General features: G+C 38.7%; 2 protein-coding genes and 1 long non-coding RNA gene across 4 annotated transcripts; 2 read left to right on the top strand and 1 right to left on the bottom strand.

The window, feature by feature from the left end:
* Positions 1 to 320: 320 nt before the first annotated feature.
* Positions 321 to 4,923, top strand: vti1b (vesicle transport through interaction with t-SNAREs 1B). The gene is made up of 6 exons (XM_039671625.2): positions 321 to 607; positions 869 to 927; positions 2,536 to 2,727; positions 4,168 to 4,341; positions 4,493 to 4,554; positions 4,661 to 4,923. Exons 1-6 carry the CDS (start codon positions 511 to 513, stop codon positions 4,752 to 4,754), a joined length of 678 nt encoding a protein of 225 aa, XP_039527559.2. The 5' UTR covers positions 321 to 510; the 3' UTR covers positions 4,755 to 4,923.
* A 310-nt stretch (positions 4,924 to 5,233) lies between these two features.
* LOC148977162 (uncharacterized) lies at positions 5,234 to 12,641 on the top strand. 2 transcript variants are annotated; one of them, XR_016145543.1, is made up of 3 exons: positions 5,234 to 7,431; positions 7,582 to 7,751; positions 8,317 to 12,641. It is a non-coding gene; the product is annotated as an uncharacterized LOC148977162 (long non-coding RNA). The 2 variants fall into 2 exon arrangements; XR_016145542.1 differs by having other exon boundaries at positions 7,582 to 12,641.
* Positions 12,234 to 19,155, bottom strand: arg2 (arginase 2). The gene is made up of 8 exons (XM_039672161.2): positions 18,721 to 19,155; positions 18,565 to 18,637; positions 15,209 to 15,383; positions 14,626 to 14,785; positions 14,351 to 14,445; positions 14,021 to 14,125; positions 13,287 to 13,423; positions 12,234 to 13,208 (listed from the first exon to the last, which is right to left on the bottom strand). Exons 1-8 carry the CDS (start codon positions 18,829 to 18,831, stop codon positions 13,021 to 13,023), a joined length of 1,044 nt encoding a protein of 347 aa, XP_039528095.2. The 5' UTR covers positions 18,832 to 19,155; the 3' UTR covers positions 12,234 to 13,020.
* Positions 19,156 to 20,211: the final 1,056 nt, after the last annotated feature.

Here is a 20,211-nt window from a genome sequence, read left to right as displayed (position 1 = left end):
GTGTGCGCTTTTTCAGTCTGCTGGTGTTTCGACTGGCCGATCACATTTTCAAAACCAGTTTATTTGTGTTTTATGGAAAATGTAAACTACAGATCCCACAATGCATTTCTGACACAAGCTGTCTATATGTTTGCCCTGCTGAACTGTTGCACATTTTTGTTTGGTTTTGCAATATAACGCATCTTAAAGTGTAAGTCATACACGTACATATTAGTAAATCACTGCTTTTTGGGTGTTAAGATTTTTTTTTTTTTAATAGCGGCTTGGGTATTTCGCTCCCTTTTTGTTTTCAGGCGAAATCAAAACCACCTATAATCACGAGGTCCGACACGGAAGTATCAGCTCAGCTGCTGTCCCGAGGATCTTGTTATTGCCCGACAAGCCGATTTTATTCTCTTTCTTGTTTTCAGTTCACAGCAAATGCCAAATTATATGTTATTTTATTACATTCATATTGCTTTCGAAAAGTAAAGTTTATTTTCTTTAGGCTTCGTTAAAATCGCTCGCAATATGTCTTCTGAGGAGTTTGAAAAGCTGGATGAGATGTATAAATCTCTATATGAAGAAGTGAAGTTGATGCCTGAACGGGTGCAGAGGTGCCAGGGAGGTGAATAAACTCTTTATATCTACAACTGAATCATGACTAGAGAGTATTCAGACAGTTTAGTGCAGGACAGAAATTTGGTTTGGGTATTTTGTAAACATACGTTTTTGCTTTTCATTCTTATTTTACTCAAAATTGTTTGAGTACTCAGGAGGCTGGAGATGGAAACAGTAAGATGTCAGTCATCCCCTGATGTCCCCCTTGTGTTGTTAAGGTGTCTTTCTGGCCTAAACCTGCATCTTTTTCACTCTTCTTGTTTTCCAGAGGAAAGGAAGAGGATTGTCAGGGACTTTGATGAGCGTGTTTCAGAGGCTGAAGAAGTGGTATGTTACAATGCTAACTTGGATGTCAGTCTTCTTGCTTGACATTATAGATGAAAGTTTGCCCACTATTTTAAAACTGTGATTACTAGTCCTAGAAAAGTCATTAAAGAGTTTCTGTAGTGAATCCTAAACCTCTTCTACAATTTATAATATTAAATAATAGGCTAGAAATTAATTATTTTTTAGAGTGCAATCTCTATAAAATATCAATCTCATTAAAAAACAAATTACATTTGATTTGGGAGCTGTCATTGACCTCAAACAATAATTAACGATGGGAAAGTTTTATGATATTTTGATATTTAAAATTTTGGGCATTGTCACTCATTACTGTTGCATAAAATATAGGAACCCCTATGCAAACCATGCAAGGTTTATTAGAAATTTAGAATGGTGTCAGCAGATAGGGTGGAAGTTGGAAGCTCATTCCACTAGAGAGGGTCATCATGAAAGCTTTGTTTTGCGTTGCTCAGTTTGTTTGAAACAGTTTGAGGCACCAGGTGGCAGTAGTGCTTCAGACAACCAGTGATTATCTGCCTTAGTTAGACCATACAAACCAGTGTTACGTGTTCTGAATCAATTACATAATGTGTTGACAAGCTTATATTGTTGGTACTATTGCTTTTAACACATTAATATTATTTACTGCTGTAGTAATAACAATACACAGTACACTAGCTTATTAACCCACCCAATACTTAACTGTTGAAGTTTGGGGTCAGTAAGATTTTTTTTATTTTATTTTTTAAAGAAATGTATACTTTTATTCATCAAGTTCACTTTAAACAGATTGGTAACACTTTATTTGAAGGGGTGTGCATAAGACTGACATGACACTGTCATAAACATGACATAACACCTGTCATGAACATGAATAAGTATTTATGAATGTTTATGACTGTTGTCCTTAAGTGTCATTCAGTAAATTATGACACTTTAAATGCAAAGTGGACATTGTTTAAAATGTCTTTGTTATGACAACTTGACATTAACCAAGACAAAAATGTCTTAGTTATGACAACTTGACATTAACCAAGAAATCATAGCCTGTCACAAATATGTCATAACAGGTCTAATTATCAAACTTAAAGAAGTTATTTAGCTTTGTGTTAACATTACATTACCCTGTCCCTGTTAAATGTTATGGTTGGTTTTAACTTTGGTTGTCATGACACCATTCTAATGTTACAAAGTATTTCTATTTCAATGAAATGTTGTTCTTTCTGTTCATCAAATAATCCTGCTTTTGTTTTGTTTGCTGTTTTCAACATTGATAGTAATAATAGATGTTTCTTGAGCACCAAATTGTCATATTAGAATGATTTCTAAAAAGATCAGCTTTGCCATTACATGAATAAATTACACTTTACCATATATGAAAATAGAAGTTATTTTTATGTTAAATTAATTATTTTAAATTGTAGAAATTATTTCACAATCAGTGTTTTTACTGTATTTTTCATCAAATGAAATGCAGCCTTGGTGAGCATGAGGCGTAGTCTCAAATAAAATAAAAAATCTTACCGACACCAAACTTTTGAATGATAATGTATGTAAATACTCAGTAACATGAACACTAACTAACTGAAAGTGTGATGTCTCTCCTAGCTTCAGGGCATGGAACAGGAGCTGTTTGGTGCTCCATCATCCTTCCGAACCCCCATGTCAACAAAGATTCGACTGTACCGGCGAGATCTGGCCAAACTGCAGAGAGACATACGCCTCTCAGCAACACCAGGGTTTTCAAGTCACCTTGGAGACAGCAGACAAGGGATATATGCGGCACAGAATGACCAGAGTGTAAGTCTTGCCAGTCCTTCATTAGTAAGGAGTAGTTTGCATAATAATGAAGATTCTGTCATCATGAATTACACACATTCACATCGCAAATGGAAGGGTTTTGGATTAGAAAGGTACAGTTAGCTAATGTTGTTTAAGTTCAAGCTACTCTTCCTTGCTTACATTCAAGTCTTGCTCGAGGGTACAATTGATGATAGAGAATTTCTACATCTCTCCAGTCAGATCTGGTTTTCAACAGGATAGAACTGGTTACAACACATCACCACAAATGTGTAACCCAAGAAATTCATAGAACATAAATATTTTGAACACCAGAGATCTCTATGTTCCCTGTGTGTTTTTTAATGATACCCTTTGCCAGCATTCCACAAGTGTTATGTAAGCTAATGTATAAGACATAGTGTGTTCTTTAACAAAAAAAAAAAGGTTCTCGGTTTGATTCATTTGATTGATTGAGTGAGTGAGGCGAGTCTTAATAATGCATTCAAAATTATTGATTTTATTTATCATGTTATTAAAACAATGCGTCATTCCATACTCACACTAGTTAATAGTATGAAATGCAGGTTAACTCCCTACCACTGTACAAACAAAGATGCCTGTTGCGCTGGAGTGGAATGACATTTTTTTTTCTATTGCGCACACAGGAAGTTACCTTGAGCAAGGTCATGCAGTATGTCCCAAGAGTCCTGTTCCTGAACTCTCTAAAACTGAGGAAGTGAAGGTCATTTGAAAGACCTGAAAAGAATAGCATATGGTAGGGATTTATGAGGCACTTTGATTCAGTGAGGGAACAGTTACTGCTCACTTTTTTATCAGTCTTCAGCTTCATACATATTTTCCCCATTCATTTTTTTTTCTGGCTTCAGTCGTTCTTAGCCTAGAACCAAACCATCCAGCACTGAGATCAATTACAACATTACAAAATTTAAGTTAAAAAAGTTAAACTCATCCCATGAATCAAGCAATTAAACCAGTAACACGTACGCTGCCGTTCAAAAGTTTGGGAGTTTTGGGTTTTTAAAGAAGTCTCTTATGCTCACCAAAGCTGCATTTATTTAATAAAAAAAAAACGGTAATATTGTGAAATATTAATTACAATTTAGAATAAATGTTTTCTATTTGAATATATTTTAAAATGAAATTTATTTCTGTGATGCAAAGCTGAATTTTTAGCATCATTACTCTAGTCTTACCGTGTCACATGATCCTTAAAGACATTTAAAATATTATATAAGATTCTATTTTAAATAAATGAAATAGAACTGTCTATGCATCAGAGAATCCGGGAAAAACTATGAATGTTTTTTGTGCATCAAATTGGCATAGAATGATTTCTGAAGGATCCATGTTGATTATACGGCGTCTTAAAAATGTATTATCTGTATTTGTTGACCAGATCAGTTAAAGAGTTACTAATTGTTATGTTTGTTTTTGCAGACTCATCTTCAGTCCCAGCGTGCTTTGCTCATCCAGGGGACAGAGTCTCTAAATAATGCGTCAAAAAGTATTGAGCGAAGTCAGCAGATTGCAGCAGAGACTGACATGATTGGCACAGACATCATTGAGGAGCTTGGAGAACAGAGAGATCAACTGAACCGCACAAGAGACAGAGTGAGCAAGAGATATCTAAACCATTCCCCATTATTTTTACTGTTGAACAAGCCGATTATAAATTACACAAGTCAAATGCCTAGAATGAATTCACTTCTTCTCTCTTTCTCTTCTATTACTACATCTATTATACATCATATTACTACATCAGTTGGTTCACACTGGAGAGAACCTGAGCCGCAGCAGGAAAATCCTGCGCGCAATGTCCAGAAGGTGAGGCTTGCACTCTTACAAAACACATTTTACATCACTAGAATTATTTCCAAATGTCTTTCTAAGAATATACTCAATCGAGCCTCTTCCTTTCCTGTCATTTCAGACTGGTGACGAACAAGCTGCTGCTATCAGTCATTATCATCATGGAGATGGCCATCTTGGGGGCGGTGGTCTACTTGAAGTTCTTTCGCAAGTAGGCAGAGGCACATAAGACTGTATAGAGACTCCACCTCTCCCCTTTCTTCTTCCTGGCGTTCACTGGTGTTTGTCCCGGTGACAAAGTACTGGAAGCTTTCGTGACTGTGAGTGTCACATTGACATGTATATGTGGTTATTTTAAGCGCTAAACTGTATTAGCATAAGTAGTGCTCTGAGGGTAAAAAGAGGATGGTGACCATGGTGCATTGAGACTGCTGGAGGATCAGGACATGTATAAAGAGGAGAGAGGGCCTTACTCCCTCCTTAGCTGTCTTAATCAAGGTGCCAAGGTGATCTAGAACAGGGGTTCTCAACTCCAGTCCTCACGACCCACTGCTCTGCATATTGTGTATGTCTCCCTTACTTAACACACCTGATTCAGATCCTCAGCTCGTTAAGATAGACTCTACGGCTATCCTAACGAGCTGAGGATCTGAATCAGGTGTGTTAAATAAGGGAGACATACACAATATGCAGAGCAGTGGGTCGCGAGGACTGGAGTTGAGAACCCCTGATCTAGAAGATGAATGGACAGATGGATGGTGTAAATGAAGCAACCAGTGAAGAGTGGAAAAAGTGTGTGTGTGTGTATATATATATATATATATATACAGTATATATATATACAGTATATATATATATATATATATATATATATATATATATATATATATATATATATATGCAATCTACATTCTTATATTTATCAATGACTTTACAGGGATAGTACATTAAAAAAAAATTCTGTCATCATTTAATCACCCTCGTGTTATTCCGAACCTTATTTTTGTGTCCCTAAAAAATATGACTTGGGTCCAATTGAGTTTCATTGTATGGACAAAAAAAGGTTGGAATATTCTTCAAAATATCTTTTGTATTTTAGTGAAGAAAGAAAGTCGTACAGGTTTGAAAAAACTTATGACAGAATTTTTATTTTTGAGAGAACTATACCTCTAACTACTACTGAACTTTTAACTGATCTGAATTACATTGTGTACAAATGTTAACGTGGCATTAAAGGTAACAGCTTGTGTTTTTCCTCCAATCATTCAAAACAAAGCTGAGTGTACTCCAGGCCAAGGGAATGAGAATGACAGCTATAAACATGCACGTAACTTCCTTCATAAGCTGTGGTTGGTGGAGAAAGGGGTGTGTTTAGCCTTTCAGATATGGGGGTAGACATTACTGTAAACATGACTGAAAATAAGGTGACACGAACACCTGTTAAAGTAGAAAGACCAGTGTCCATGGCTATCAGGTCACCTTGACATACTGACTTTTTTCCAGCTGACTGTTGGAAAACAGCAGAGGTATCAGTGGAGATTTGAGGTGTGAGCAGGTCATTCACACTTTTACGTTGTTTATGATCGGCATCTATAATCCCCATCACATTCCTCAATCATAAGCAGATGTTATTATGTGTTGTATAAATGAGGCAGTGCCTGTGAATCAACTGATTATAGCTTCAAACCAATCACAAACCCAAAAAAATTACTCTAGTTATATTGATCAAATTAGTACACCTAACTTAACTTGAATAGCCTTCCAGTTAAATGAATATTAAATTAAGATTAATCCCTTATCGAAACTCTCATGTTTTGTCATAGAGTGACAAAATTGATTAATAAAAAAAAAAAAAAACGCTAAAATTAAAAGTCGCGAGTGTGATTATGTTCCAGATACTTTTGTGTTTTAATGTAAATAAAAATTTAGATGAACTATGTTTGATTGCACAGCCTGCTGATCATATTTTCCAAATTTAGTTCTACTATTTGGTATTATTCAGCATCCATCTAAGAAAAACAAAGCAAAACTGTTTATTATAAATTTAAGGTGTTTCCTTAATTAACCCTTTGTCTTATTTTAAGAAAGGCTGCAGTTTCTTTATTCTCTTGCTGAGGTTCAGGGGGTTCTGAGCATATTGGGCCTATTGTTATTTTGGATGCATTCTGGATTACAGGCAGAGTATTCAATATCATGTTATGCTTAAGAATAGGGGTGGGCGGTATGATCAACAGTTCTGTTTCATGGTATAAATGACTAATTCTATTTCACGGTAACAGTGTATTTTACCGTATATAACTTTATAACGTATATAACTTTAAATAAAGTGTTGCTGAATTATCTTATTGTTTAATTCATCAATCAGTTTATAATATCTAAATATTTTATATCAAACTATTCTATTCATAATTAATTACAGTAACTTCCTTTTAATTTTGTAGTATATTACTAAAACTATTTATATTGGTTAATTAAATGTTTTGCCATGTGTAATGCGTTTTTAAGGGGTTTTGCTCTTTTTGTGATAACTGGCAACTCTTCACCTGGAGCTTTAGTCAAGAGAGGGAAGAGTTCAGAAGGAAGTATGCAAACTGAATAGCAGCTACTGTTAGTGTTGACTAGTAATGTTCATTTAAATTATACACACCTTGTAACCACGTCATTATTTTGATGAGTTGAGAGACTTATCGAATCTAAGGAAGATTTTATCACGTCTTCCTCCTCTTCGTCTTTAGGCTCTTCTCCAATCTGAGGAGCCTGTATAGGAGATATGTATTTCTGTTACATGTGATACTTATCACTTTTCACAACAAACTCCTCCTAAACAGGGAAATTCTCTGGACAACTTTAGACTGACATGATCCACAAAAGCTCTTTCAATCAATGAACCAGGTGAGGAGCATTCATATCACTCTTTAATACCAGTAATTAATATCTTTACTAAAATATATAGATATGAAATGGTGGCCATAAAATATTTAAGAGGTTTAAGTTGTTTTCCGAGAGGACAATGACCCTAAACATTCTTCTAACTATTTCCAGAACTACTTGCAAGGGATGGAAACTGCTGGAACATTGGAAATAATGGATTGACCCCATCAAAGTCTGGACCTCAACCCCATCGAACAAATTTGGGGCGAGTTGGAAAATAAACTGGACCGATCTATTGTACATTCAAAGGAAAGCCTTTGGCTTCAGTTGCAGAAGGCATGGTAATATTAGTGTTGAAGTTCTGAGAAAATATATAGACACTATGTCTAGGGTTGGGTATCGTTTGAATTTGAACGATTCTGATTCCGATTCCTTGTTTCGATTCCGGTTTCAAACGATTCTTGATTCCGATTCTTTTAAGAGGCAGGGTCAAAAAAGTTTAGCTAACCTTGCTAACCAACGGCCTTTCTGAAGGAAATACTCCTTCTGTAAAAATACTCCTTTTGTCACCAATTTTGCATTTTGCCGAGATTTCGTTATTTTTAGAAAAGTGAAGCCACACTTTGGATCGCCGACGTAAGGTACTCATGTTCGACTCGCGTGGTTATGCCAACACTTCCGGTAGACGCTTCTTCGTTGGTGTTGTTCAGCGGTTTCTTCTTCCGCTCGGCGGACTGTGAATATCGAAACTAGGAATCGAAATTTTAACTTTTGAACGATTCCGGGAAAAACGAAAAGTTAGTCTCGGTTCCAATTGATACTCGATTCTCGATACCCAACCCTAACTATGTCAGAGGTCGCCAACTTCAGAAAAGAAAAATGCGGGACAATTGTGATTCTTTACAGGAAAATAAGGGACACTCAGAATATTTGTATAAAGAACATGGCTGCATCCTACTTCAATGACCTGCAGATGTGCTTTGCCCTCCGATTTTAGTAGTTCTCACCATGGAAGGAAGTAGGAATCGCCATGGGTTGTGCCATCTCTTCCATCTTGTTCATGTCAGCCTTTGAGGTAATCCTCATCGGAGCAAGACAAATGGTTGGGGGGATCAAACTACCATCTGGGTAGAGACTACCCCCATGGACGACGTCACCAGCCTCCTTCAGACAGCAGCATGCACATCAATCAGCAGCATTGCAGAATCTGATGGACGAGTTGATGTCGTGGGCGTGAATGAGGATCAAGCCATCAAAATCACGGAGCCTGTCTCTTAGAAGAGGAGTCAAAAATGACAGCACCTGTTTCGTCGTAGGGAGAGAGAAAATCCCACTCCTCTCTGAGCAAACCATTAAAAGTCTGGGGAGGCAGTACACGGTAGAGCTTACGGATAAACAGATGGGGAGAACCGTGATGAAACAGGTCTGAGAAGGACTGGCAAAGATCGATCAAAGCCAACTCCCAGGAAAGTACATGGTCTGGTGCTACCAATTTACACTCTACAGGAGGGTGATGTGGCTACTGAAAATGAGTGAGATCCCCTCATCCACCGCAAGCAAGATGGATGGAAAAGCCAACACATTCATCCGAAAGTAGTTGAAAGTAGATGCTTGTCGAGTTGAGAGAGTCCACTGACCAGGGTGTTAGGAATGCAAACCCTAAGGTTTGGACAGGCCTAAAGTGGAACGCCCAAACTGAGGTTGACCAAGCCGTCAGTCGTCTGCAACATCAAGAGATTGTCGGCAGAGTCCAGATGGGAAGAGCAGGGCTAGGGTTGGGAGAAGCGACACGGTTCTGGTCCAAGGACAACCACAAAGAAAGGAAGGAGATGGTGGTGGCGGAGGTGACAAGAATGGAGAAAGAGCGCTACAAGATCAAGGTGGTGTCGCAGGCCCGGTGGGCAGACCTGTGGAAAATTCTGCAGGCAAGGCTCAGCTTCCTCATCCGTGCAACCTTCCCTGTCCTCGGAACCTTCACCAGTGGTTTGGGAGGGAGGAAGGCTGTACACTCTGCAATACCACTAACGCAAGCCTCCAGCACATCTTGTCAGGCTGTAAGATTGTGCTTTCCTAAGGAAGCTATAGATGGCATCACGACCAGGTCCTGAGAAAGCTAGCCGAGGTGATAGAGAGGCTTTCACAGGGCAGCAAAGGGGTACCACCAGCAGAGAACCACAACCACATCACATTTGTCACGGAAGATGAGGGAAGAAGAAACCTCAGGCCAAGAGAAACAGCTAGGCCGTTTTCCCCTGACCAGGAGTGGTGTATGAGAGTTGATCTCAACAGGCTGCTCTGTTTCCTGGTCGAGATTACTGCTACATCTCTCTGCCCCAACATAGTGATGTGGTCTACCAAGGTAAAATCCTTGCTCCTCATTGAGCTCACAAAACCAGCGGAGGAGAGGACGGAGGCTGCCTATGAACGTTAGAAGGCCAAGTACTCAGAGCTGACTGCTGAGTGCCGGGAGGCTTCTGAGGGACATAGGAGTGACCGGAGGGAACCTAAAGAAAGCAACCAAAGAGCTAGCAGAGGATGCAGAGAAGGGGAGCTTTTGGCTTTGGCTGAGGAGGAAAGACAAGAGCTGGAGAGAAAACAACTAACCCCGCAGACTGCCGCAGAGTGTAATATCTATCAGCTGCAGGGGGTGACAGGGAGACGTCCCTGTCACTGCTCTGCCACCAGGAGATGCTCTAGGATTAAAGGAGTGAAACGTTGGTGAATGGTGGTTCTTGGCTGATGACCCTGCAGCTGGGCAACGGAGGAGGTGCGACCGGCAGCAATGCCTAGCTGGTGGTCCATCTACCTGTAATTTTCACTGTACTGTAGCCTCTGTTTAAAAGGTACTCAGACATAAACAAATTTGTTTTGCTTAACCTATTTATGTACAATTTAATTCTAAAACAATTTTTAATAGTTCAAAATAATAGCATTGATCTTAAATAAAAAGCTTTGTAACATTATACACTACATTTTAAAGAAATTAAAGAAATAAGTAATAACCTACTTTTATTCAGCAAGACGCATTAAAATAATCTAAATTGACAGACATTTATAATGTTACAAAAGCTTTATTTCGGATAAATTTACTTTGAACCTATAAAAAAAAAAAAAAAAACAAAAAAAAAAAAAAAACCCATAATAATCAGCAATATTTCTTGGCAAATCACGTCAGCATTATTCCCCCAGGAAGATTTCATGTTTTCTTGCGTAGCTGGATGTTGGACTCATGAACAATAATCACGTAGTTTGAATTCACTAAAACTGATTTGCCGAAATCAAAACTCGGCTGGAAAGTGAAAGGGTTTTGCCGTTAGCGCTAGTCCGGATCGAACCGGTAGCGACCAGAAGATTCTGTTCGCAAATCAAACAATGATTTGTCCCAAGAGAATAATTAATTCTCAATTTAGAGTTTGTTGTTCGTATGGTCTGATGCGCTTGAGTGTGGGGTGTGATTGAAAGAAGATCGGTATCGTGATCATTGTCAAGTGCCGTGTTGTTATTGGATCAGTCAGTTAGATCAGCGTAGCAATCTATTTAATTAGGACAAGTTAGGTCTCGGGCCGAACGGAACAAATAAAGTAGGCCCAAAATACGGGACGCCCCGGCTAAATCAGGGCAGTTAGCATTGCAACCCTAATGCTTGGTTCAGATTACACAATTTTTTTTGTCTGTTACGATAGTCACTGTGTCAGATTGTCGTGGACAAAACGCATGTCAGACTACACGTTGCTTCCATCCTGACCAGTCAGCGCATGTCGTATTTAACGGCACGCATGATGTCATCGAGAAGGCGAAACTAGTAGCGAGTGACTTCCGCAAACGAACGTAAACAAACAAGGGATGAAGCGGTGAGTGTTGTATTGGCTGTGTTCAGAAAAAAGTAAAAAAAGAAAGAAAACCCGACAATGTACACGTTCCTGGATTGCTCGAAAAGGACAGTATGGGTTGTCAATCCTCCAACGAGAACTTGAGGTAAAATATTGTTTTCTTGTGTATTTTTACTTTTAGTTTTAACATTATAGCACCATAGTCTCTCTTTCGTTTCGCCATTTTTGAAAGTTATGTACAGAAAAGCTTCTTTGCTCCTATTGGTCAACCTCATACATGTGACGGAACCGTCGTGGAGGACCGTTAAAAAAATTAAACATGCTAACGTTAGTCTTTTTGTCGTGAAGCATCGCAGACGCGACGTAGGTTGTCGCCCACTATGACACACTGTACGAGATGACAAGATCGAATCTTGTGTCCCGACGCCCGTTGTCGTTTACGAATCCCCACGTCAAACGGATCGTGCCAAAATCAGGCTAAAATTGTGTAATCTGAACCAGGCATAATGCTAAATGCCAATTGTGTGTAAAAAGTATTGTACAGATAAAAGACGGATAGATGACGAAATACATTATTTAAGAGTTTCTATTCGTATGGATATCGACATATTAACGGTTTATACTGATTTTCCCATTGCGAGCATGTGAGCTCTTCTAACTGTCTGGGTGCTGAACTGCTCTTGACTGCTGCCGCCTTTGTTCCGACAAAAAGCACGTTATTAACATCCTTTATAAAAATAAAATTACTGTGTCACTGTTGATTCTTCTGACCTGCTCGTTCGTCTTTCTCCATGGTTCTTTGACAAATGTCAGTTTTACTCACGTAACATGTGTTTACGCCCACTTATTTACAATGTTCAGGTATACATAACGGATGACAACGATATACCATCATACCGCCCAGCCCTACAAGAAGATTATCTCAATTAATGTAGTTATTAATGGTCATCAGGAGTTTCAAACCACTCAGTCAAGGAAAAGTCACAGTCTGTCTCCAGTACACAAGTTTATTGCAACATTTTTTTTTTTGATGAAACAGAGAAATGCAACAAATTAACCCTTCACTCCTGAAGATACTGGTACTAGTGGCAAACACATATCTGAAAAGTTGTACGAAATGCATTCATAAATGACTTTTCAAAGGTTTAATTAAATATGTATGAAAATTACTAAAATAACTTATTTCAAATCCACTATTTAAAAAAAAAAATCAACTCAGTCTCAACCCAACCAAACCCGTAGGGTTAGATTTGCCATTAAAACCAATCCTCTACTATACAAAAGAAACAAACAAACATAGAAATACAACAAAACCAGTTCTGGTCCAAAAGTGCAAACAGGTTTCAAATTAAAAGTAAATTCAATCAGTCCACCACAGTAAAGTCAACTCAGCCTTAAAAAGGTCTAAAATGTCCCTTTTTCCTGCAGTAAATCCCAGAGTGTGATAAGGGGTTACCTACAAATACCATGACAGCTGACACACATTAAAAACATTTAATTTTCAGACAAATTAGTCCTAAAATATAGAGAATCCAGATCTCAGCCTTTTTTGTTTTCATTTTTAGCCAAGCTGAAATTAGTGGCAGGTACATAATAAATCTCACCCATGCGTCACCACTTTACCAGTGACTGAACCATTTTTTCTGACCAAGAGACTACAGTAAGCTTCAAACTAAGTCTTAAGTCTGGTGCTCAGTCTTGGCAAATACTTCAATGTTTTTCTTTTAGACTTTGGAATGCGAAGTGGTTCGTTTGTCAAAGTCCTTGATTAGCTGGTGCTTTATATCCGCAATTCAGTGTCTTCTTTTGGTTCTGGAATCTTCGGGAAGGCGACATGTGCACCTTCGCGCGTCTGACCGAGAGCAGATGCAATGACGTCAACGGCTAGGCTGGATGTGGCCTCCACAGCCTCAGGCGTGGCTCCTAGTGTTGGGTTCACTTCAACCACGTCCATCACAGAGAGTAAACCTGCGTAGTCCGGAAAAGGTAGTATTAGCAGCAGTTTTAGGACATATTTGATTTCAATTGTAAATTGTAGATCTGTACCTGTGTTGTGGATTTCCTCTGTTACATAGATGCCCTCCCTATAGGTCAGTCCTCCGTTAACAGGAGTTCCAGTGGCGGGAGCCAGGGATGGGTCAAAAGCATCAATGTCAAAACTCAGGTGGATCGGCCTTTGTTTCCTGATATTAAAACAAGTAAAAGTGACAAATGACATAGGTTACATTTTCTGATTGTGAGAGATAGCGTAGACTCAGTCTCAGATTCAACAGAGATACAGTGCCACATAGTATCAAAGGTGACATACAAGGGCCGGTTCACATATCGCGTCTTTTGCGCGCTCAAGTTCGTTATTTCAAATGTAGGCGCGTGGTATGCGCGCTCATAATGGAAGCGGTGCGGTCGCGGTGCGACGCGCTCGTTTTTTCCATGCGCGTCCGCACCGCGTCGAGATAAAAACATCTCAACTTTTCAGAATACCACAAGCGCACCATACCCACACAATAGGTCATGTGACAAGAACCAACTGAAGCGCAACCGCCTTGCGCTTTGCAAAATGGAGAATGCGGAGCGCCCAGCGTTTTCTACGCGTTTTTAGGCGCTATATGTGAATCCGGCCCAATTCAGGTTAAATAAAGCAGCTTATGATCTTGAATGACATTGGTTCACCCAGAAAACTATTCCACCCCCATTTAAAGAGTTTTATAGTACACAGGTTGTTTACAGAAGTACCACTCCTAGTTAAATAAGCGTGTATGTTTTTCACAATATCACTATACCTTGCCAAGAGGTGATCCAGCGTGACCTCCATTACTCTCTGAATGCCCATTCTGTCAATGTCCCGCATAGAGAAGTACTGAATTCCCAGGGTCTTCAGGATTATACTGAGATGATTAAAATCAAATTAGTAACATATTTGATGCATATTTGATGCACGATTCAATGCATTTTTGAATTGTGTATGTTTGCTTTGTCTCCCTCTCATTTAAACGATTGAAGTCTATAGTTTTTTTTTTTCAATATTTTTTTTTTTAGTAGCATAGGCTTTCGAAGAGGCTACAGGTGTAAAATCCAGGATGTCATTTTGGGAAAGAACATAGTGTGCTTACTGCTCGCCTGGATCCACATCTCTGAGGCCGATGTAGACCAGATCTCTGGCAGACAGGAAGGGTTTTACCCAGGAAAATCCAGGAACCTCTGGCATCTGCAATTTACAAAGCAGAATATAACGGCTTTAAGCTTAAGTAAAGATTATCAGATATTTTCTGGAGACAAATTAATTTTAATTGGAAAAGTCAGCTGCAAGTGTTACCTTCTTTGAAATACAGAAATTCAAGTCATGTCAGAGATAGCATAACATCAAAATATCTTTTGTGCTAATCACCTTGTTTTGCAGGTCCTTAAGTAAGAATGCTACAGACTGGCCGTGGATGTTTCCAGAAGGTGAAGTCAGAGGAGTGTTGATATCCGCATGAGCATCCACCCAAATCAGACACAGGTCAGGGCACTGCTGGGCATGGCCTTCCACTGAACCAATCGCTAGGCTGTGGGAATTAAAGCATTACAAATGTGAACACAAACACAGCCTTTTCTTTGATGATTTTGGCCTTTATAGAACAAGTTCAACACAGTCTGAGATTACATCGAATTTATTTATTTATCAGACTAGTTTTGATCGGAAAATTTGGGATTCAGCTAGCTGGAAATACAAACAGCTTCCCGCGACATAAGGAAAAACCTTGACCTTTTAGAAGCGAAGTGAGAAAACGGGCTTCAGCTTAGCCAAAGTGTTACAACGTTACTTCGTGCTAGTGCCAAAAAGGAAAAACTGTAAAGAATTGTGGAATAGGCAATTTTCCATTGGCAATGACTCATAACTACACATACCAACACAAAGACCATCCTACATGAAACAGATTTTTTTTAAAGCGATAAATGAGAAAAATACACAGTAAAATGGTGTGTACCTGTGGTCTCCCCCCAGCATGATGCAGGTATGTCCCGCCCCAACTGCACCGCTTACAGCTCCCGATAGCAGCTGATTGGCACAGCCAACTGTGCGTGGGAATGGCACGCGCATAAAGTGTTCATCTTTTTCCAGATGCTTGAAGGTCAGGTCTCCAAAATCATGCACAGGGTAGTCTTCAACAAGAGAATACAAGACATAGAAATAAACTGATGCGTCACTTGACAATTACTATTAACACAGGCATTAAAACTTCCACAGTGTCTGCCAACTCTGACGAAACACTCAAACATTATTTGATTGGCAGGTCGAAGCTGGCAGGTGACAGTTATGTTCCTCAACCCCAGCAAGAATCTGCCCAAAGCTTGAAGTGTATGGAAATATAGAAATTTAGGTTTAAACTCCTATTGGAGGACAGTAGTGAAGGTCTAAACAGCTGATGGGGCCCAGCATGACATAAGCAGATCAGCCTCAATGAGAGTGTTGAATTACTCGTCAGATTTTAAAGTGACCAATGATGGACAGGTGTACCATCCAGTGGCCTCTTAACAGGAATAGATTTACCAGTTAAGGTTTAAATAAGTATACCTAAAATACAAGATGTGTTTTCTGCTTGAAAATAATGCTGCGTTCAGGTGCTATGGTAATTATGGTAAATACCAAAAGCCGACGTGGAAAATGCACATGAACACCCCCTCATGTGGTATTTACCACTGGGCAACTCATAAAATATTTTGATGGACGAGTTGCCGAGATGAGATAACCTTTGACCATTTCAAAATGGCGGAGAGCACCGCGAGAGTCGTGAATGGTAAATAAAATATATACTATTCATGATCTAGAAAATATACAGCATATTATTTACCTTTTGAGTTTTGATAAATCTTTTTTTTTTTGCTGGTGCAGATGACTTAAGCAATCTAAAATAGTTTTAGCTAAATAACAGGTCTGGATCTCTATCTTTGTACCACATTACGACAACAAAAGCACTTGAACGCAACACACTGGTAAATACCAGTACACAAGTGGAAACTATCCTATTTTCCATAGCACGTGAACGCAGCATAAGAAATCTACAAGGGAATTAGGGAGTTGATCGTTAAGTTCGTAACTGCATTTGAAAACTTCAGGTTCATTTGCAGTTCTTGCTCCATCATATTTTGTGTTTCTGTAAGCAGGGAGCATGTAGTATTTCAAACAGTTAGCTTACTTCTCATATGTAATTAGTAAAACATCTTGCCATATGGATATGACAAACACATCCAACAGATACTAACTGGAGCGAGCATCTATATTTGTTGCATTGGATAAGCGCTGATATAGTTTAGTCAAGAATGCTTGCCATATAGGGTGTTTGGTTATTTCCACAGCTCCAAACACGTGATGCCATGAGACTAAAAGTGATGCAACAAAGCCCTTTTTGCATCTATAGATTATAAATATATTTATTTAATAAATATTTATGATTAAATAAAATTATGCTTAAAAATTCTAATAATACATATATTTTTGGTAAATAATAACAAAAAACAAAAAATAGGAACGGAGGTCCTATCGTTAAAGAGTATATAACTTTAAGGATATTAAGGTATTGGTTGTTTATATGATGTTGAAAAATCCATCTGTTATTAGAGCTGGTGTGCCAGTACATACAAAAATATGTACAGCGCATTATATACAAATTTTACAGCATTAACAAGAGGAAAACCTCCACAGCTAAGGTGAAACAGGGTCGTTGAATCGGTCTCATAAGTATGCCGCTTGTTCATAACCCCCGATGGAAAAAACGGTTTAAGATAGCTTGGCTTAAGATAGCAGGAACTATCACATTACATGGAGAACATGCACGTAGAGCAGCCCTGAGCTTGGCACAATGTTTATGTAATTAACAGCTGACTGACAGTAGGCGAGACTCGAAAAGTGACTTGTACATTCCGATGAGCAACTTTGGAATTTCAGGATGACTCAGAAGCAATTGACTGTACAGAGTAGGACCTGATATTCACGTCAAAAGTAATACTTTGGTAGCAAGCAGAAGGGCAGAAACTTTCTGCTCGGCTTTAACATTTACTTTAAAATTATTGGTTTTTGCTTGGGTATAAAAAAAAAAAAGGGGAATTTTATGGGAGGGTAGACAGTGACACTTTTTTTCCCTTTCCACCTCATTATTTCCAGACATGGAGAAATACTTAATGCGACATTCATTGTTTATTTAGCTTATAAGGAATAATTAATTATGGAAACTTTAAATTAAAAACCACGAATATCCCCCTGTAATCTGAAGCCAGCAGTCCCAGAGCTTCTTGTGCAGAGTCCTGACGGGAACCGCTTTAATATTTTACTGGCATTGGTTAATTCACGATAGATGACCTCATCAGGTTCATTTCTGACTTTCCCGGGAAAGAACTGAAACTATATCAGCCTGCATCACATTCCGTAAAAAAAAAAAAAAACATTCAGGTCCGCATCGTTTTTGCATGCAGCATGCGTCAGCTCATCTGAAACGTTATCCTTACAACAAACCTAATAGCAAAAAGACTGATTAGGCCATTAAACTATATTTAAAACTCTTGCTGCGGTCTGGCCTGCATCCCTTTACAAGCACGTAACGTTCCTCTTTTTGTTTTGTGAATGCAAAAACGTGTTCTGTTTGAAAAAGTTGCTTCTGCTGAATGAATGCATGTAAATGAAAGCTCCCTACTGAGCCATCCATAGGCTTTTGTTTATGACATAATACCCTATTGTTATGTGATACGGAAGCTGGTTGTCTCATGGCATCGGTGTTGAACGGCAGTGACGCACGTAATTACAGTAAATCTAACTTAACCCCTCGCTCTCTCCTTCTCTGCGACCAGATAACATCCAAAACTCCTTTATTGACCAAAACGTTTTCATTTTAAGTTTTCAAGTTTTAAACACATACAATTGAACTAGTATTGCTACAAACAGACGCGTCGTTGTAAATTCATTCAGGTTTTTTATGGTAACTAATCAACCGGTTGGATGATGTAACCGCTAATCCAGTGCCTTTCTGATTCTCGGCAGAGCTCGCGACGAATTTATTTAAAGAGATAGTTCACCAACAAACGTCAACCTGTGTTACTTCAAACAAAGCTGAATGTCTTTAATTATTTGATGAGGCAGAATGACCATCATAATACATTCACTTTTATTGAACAGAAAAAATGATGATGCAATAAAGATTATGGTAACTAAGATGTCAGTCCCTAGCCTGGAGATTCAAAGGGTAACCTACATACATGAGAATTTTATATATTCCAGTTTTCATCTAAATAGGGAGACAGCTAGATAGATTAAACAAATAGGCTACTAATGATGTCACGTTAAGGTACTTACCAAGATTTGAAAGTCTCTCCAACAAACCCGCATCCCGGATGGCTTTGGGCCCATGTTCCACCCCTCTCCTTTTCTGGAGAATGTAGTCACATTAATGTTATACATCAGTGAGTTTATGAGAGTTGTCCTTAAATAAATATATTAATTATATATTACCTGTCCTTTGGAAAACGGAGCTCCCAAAATGGCAACAGAATGCGATCGGTTCTGCTGGCAGGAACTCAACGTGGATCTCAATAATCTGGTCAGTGGTCCTCTAGATGCCATACTGACTCAACCGGAGAGTTATGAAATTAAATAAACAAAACAAAACGCAACGGAAGGTTTGTCTCAAGCAAATAGTCTGTGGACCCGTGTGGCTTTTTAATCCTCTCTCTCGGAATTGGCTGTTGAGTCTCTAATAACTGCCACGACGTTTTTCTTTAAGTCTTCCACTTAATTCATATTCATGAGTTAATGAATAACGAAAGTTGAAGCTAAGTTTAGAGTGAAATCTCACCCCCAAATATCCAACAGTCGTCCAGCATCCAGTTGTTTAAAATACAGCTTCGCTACACATCCGCTGATTCCGCTCGTTGCGGCGCGAACCACGTTTTTCTATTCATAGAGCGGCCAACGAACCTACGTCACACCCGATGACACACCTTCATCCCAGCCAATCAGAAAAGCGCCCCAGTGTGGGTTTGTTTTGATGGGCGTGGCTTGGTCAAATGAGTGGCGTGAGAGATGGGGTGCGTTTTTTGTGGTGTTGGAAATTTCCATCTCACTATCAACTGCATGTTTTTTTTTTCTCGCCTACTGTCTCGTCAACAAATTCCCATCTTGCTCATTGAAAAACAGATCCAGTGTCCATAGCATGACTGCATGACTGAAGATTTATGTTCTATAGAAACGTCTGGAATACCAGTGTTAAGGGGAAATCCAAGTTGTTGACAACATACATGACCATTTGGCCTAATTTCAGTGTGATATCAACCAAGAGCAAATGTACCAATGTTGACTCAAATACATGAACAAATACTGTTCATTTAGATAGTTGATTTATTGTTTGGTTAGTTGGTTAGCTCATGTCACTGATACTGTAAAAGGGAATATAGAGATCAGTGGATGTAGTTCACATTCTCTGCACTTTGGCTCCATCTGGTGTTTTTTTTAAGATACTGTATGTTTTAAACATGTCTCTACTACACTCCTATTATTAAAATCATATTGCAGAGTTCTGTGGCATTTAATATCATGTTGAATTCGACTGTGTTTATATCAGAATGCCAGAATGCATTTGTGAGATATTATTGCTTCTTATTATAATAGTTGACTATTTCTGCATAAAAGAAAGTCCGCTGGACGTTTGATGGCGCTGTAACATTGATGTGATATTTTGCGCTGCATGTCAAAGCAGTTCCGGGATATTTTTCTCATTGGGCGGAATGTTATTAGTTTATTCAAATACACAAAAGCTGTTTTCCTCTAGAGGCGCTTGTGGGCTCAAAAAGTATCCCAGAATGGCTGTATCCTACTGAGCGTATTATTCATCTAAAAATTATATTTAAATAAATTAATTAATTTCAACGATTTACATCTGACATAGTCTACTAATAAACATAATCTGTCTCGGAAAAAATAATAAATACCGTGACCTTAATGTAG

This window comes from Pimephales promelas, chromosome 11 (assembly GCF_988280905.1).
Source record: "Pimephales promelas chromosome 11, fPimPro1.hap1.1, whole genome shotgun sequence".
NCBI lineage: Eukaryota > Metazoa > Chordata > Actinopteri > Cypriniformes > Leuciscidae > Pimephales > Pimephales promelas.
Note: the sequence above shows the minus strand (reverse complement) of the source record. Positions and strands in the feature narration are given on the sequence as shown.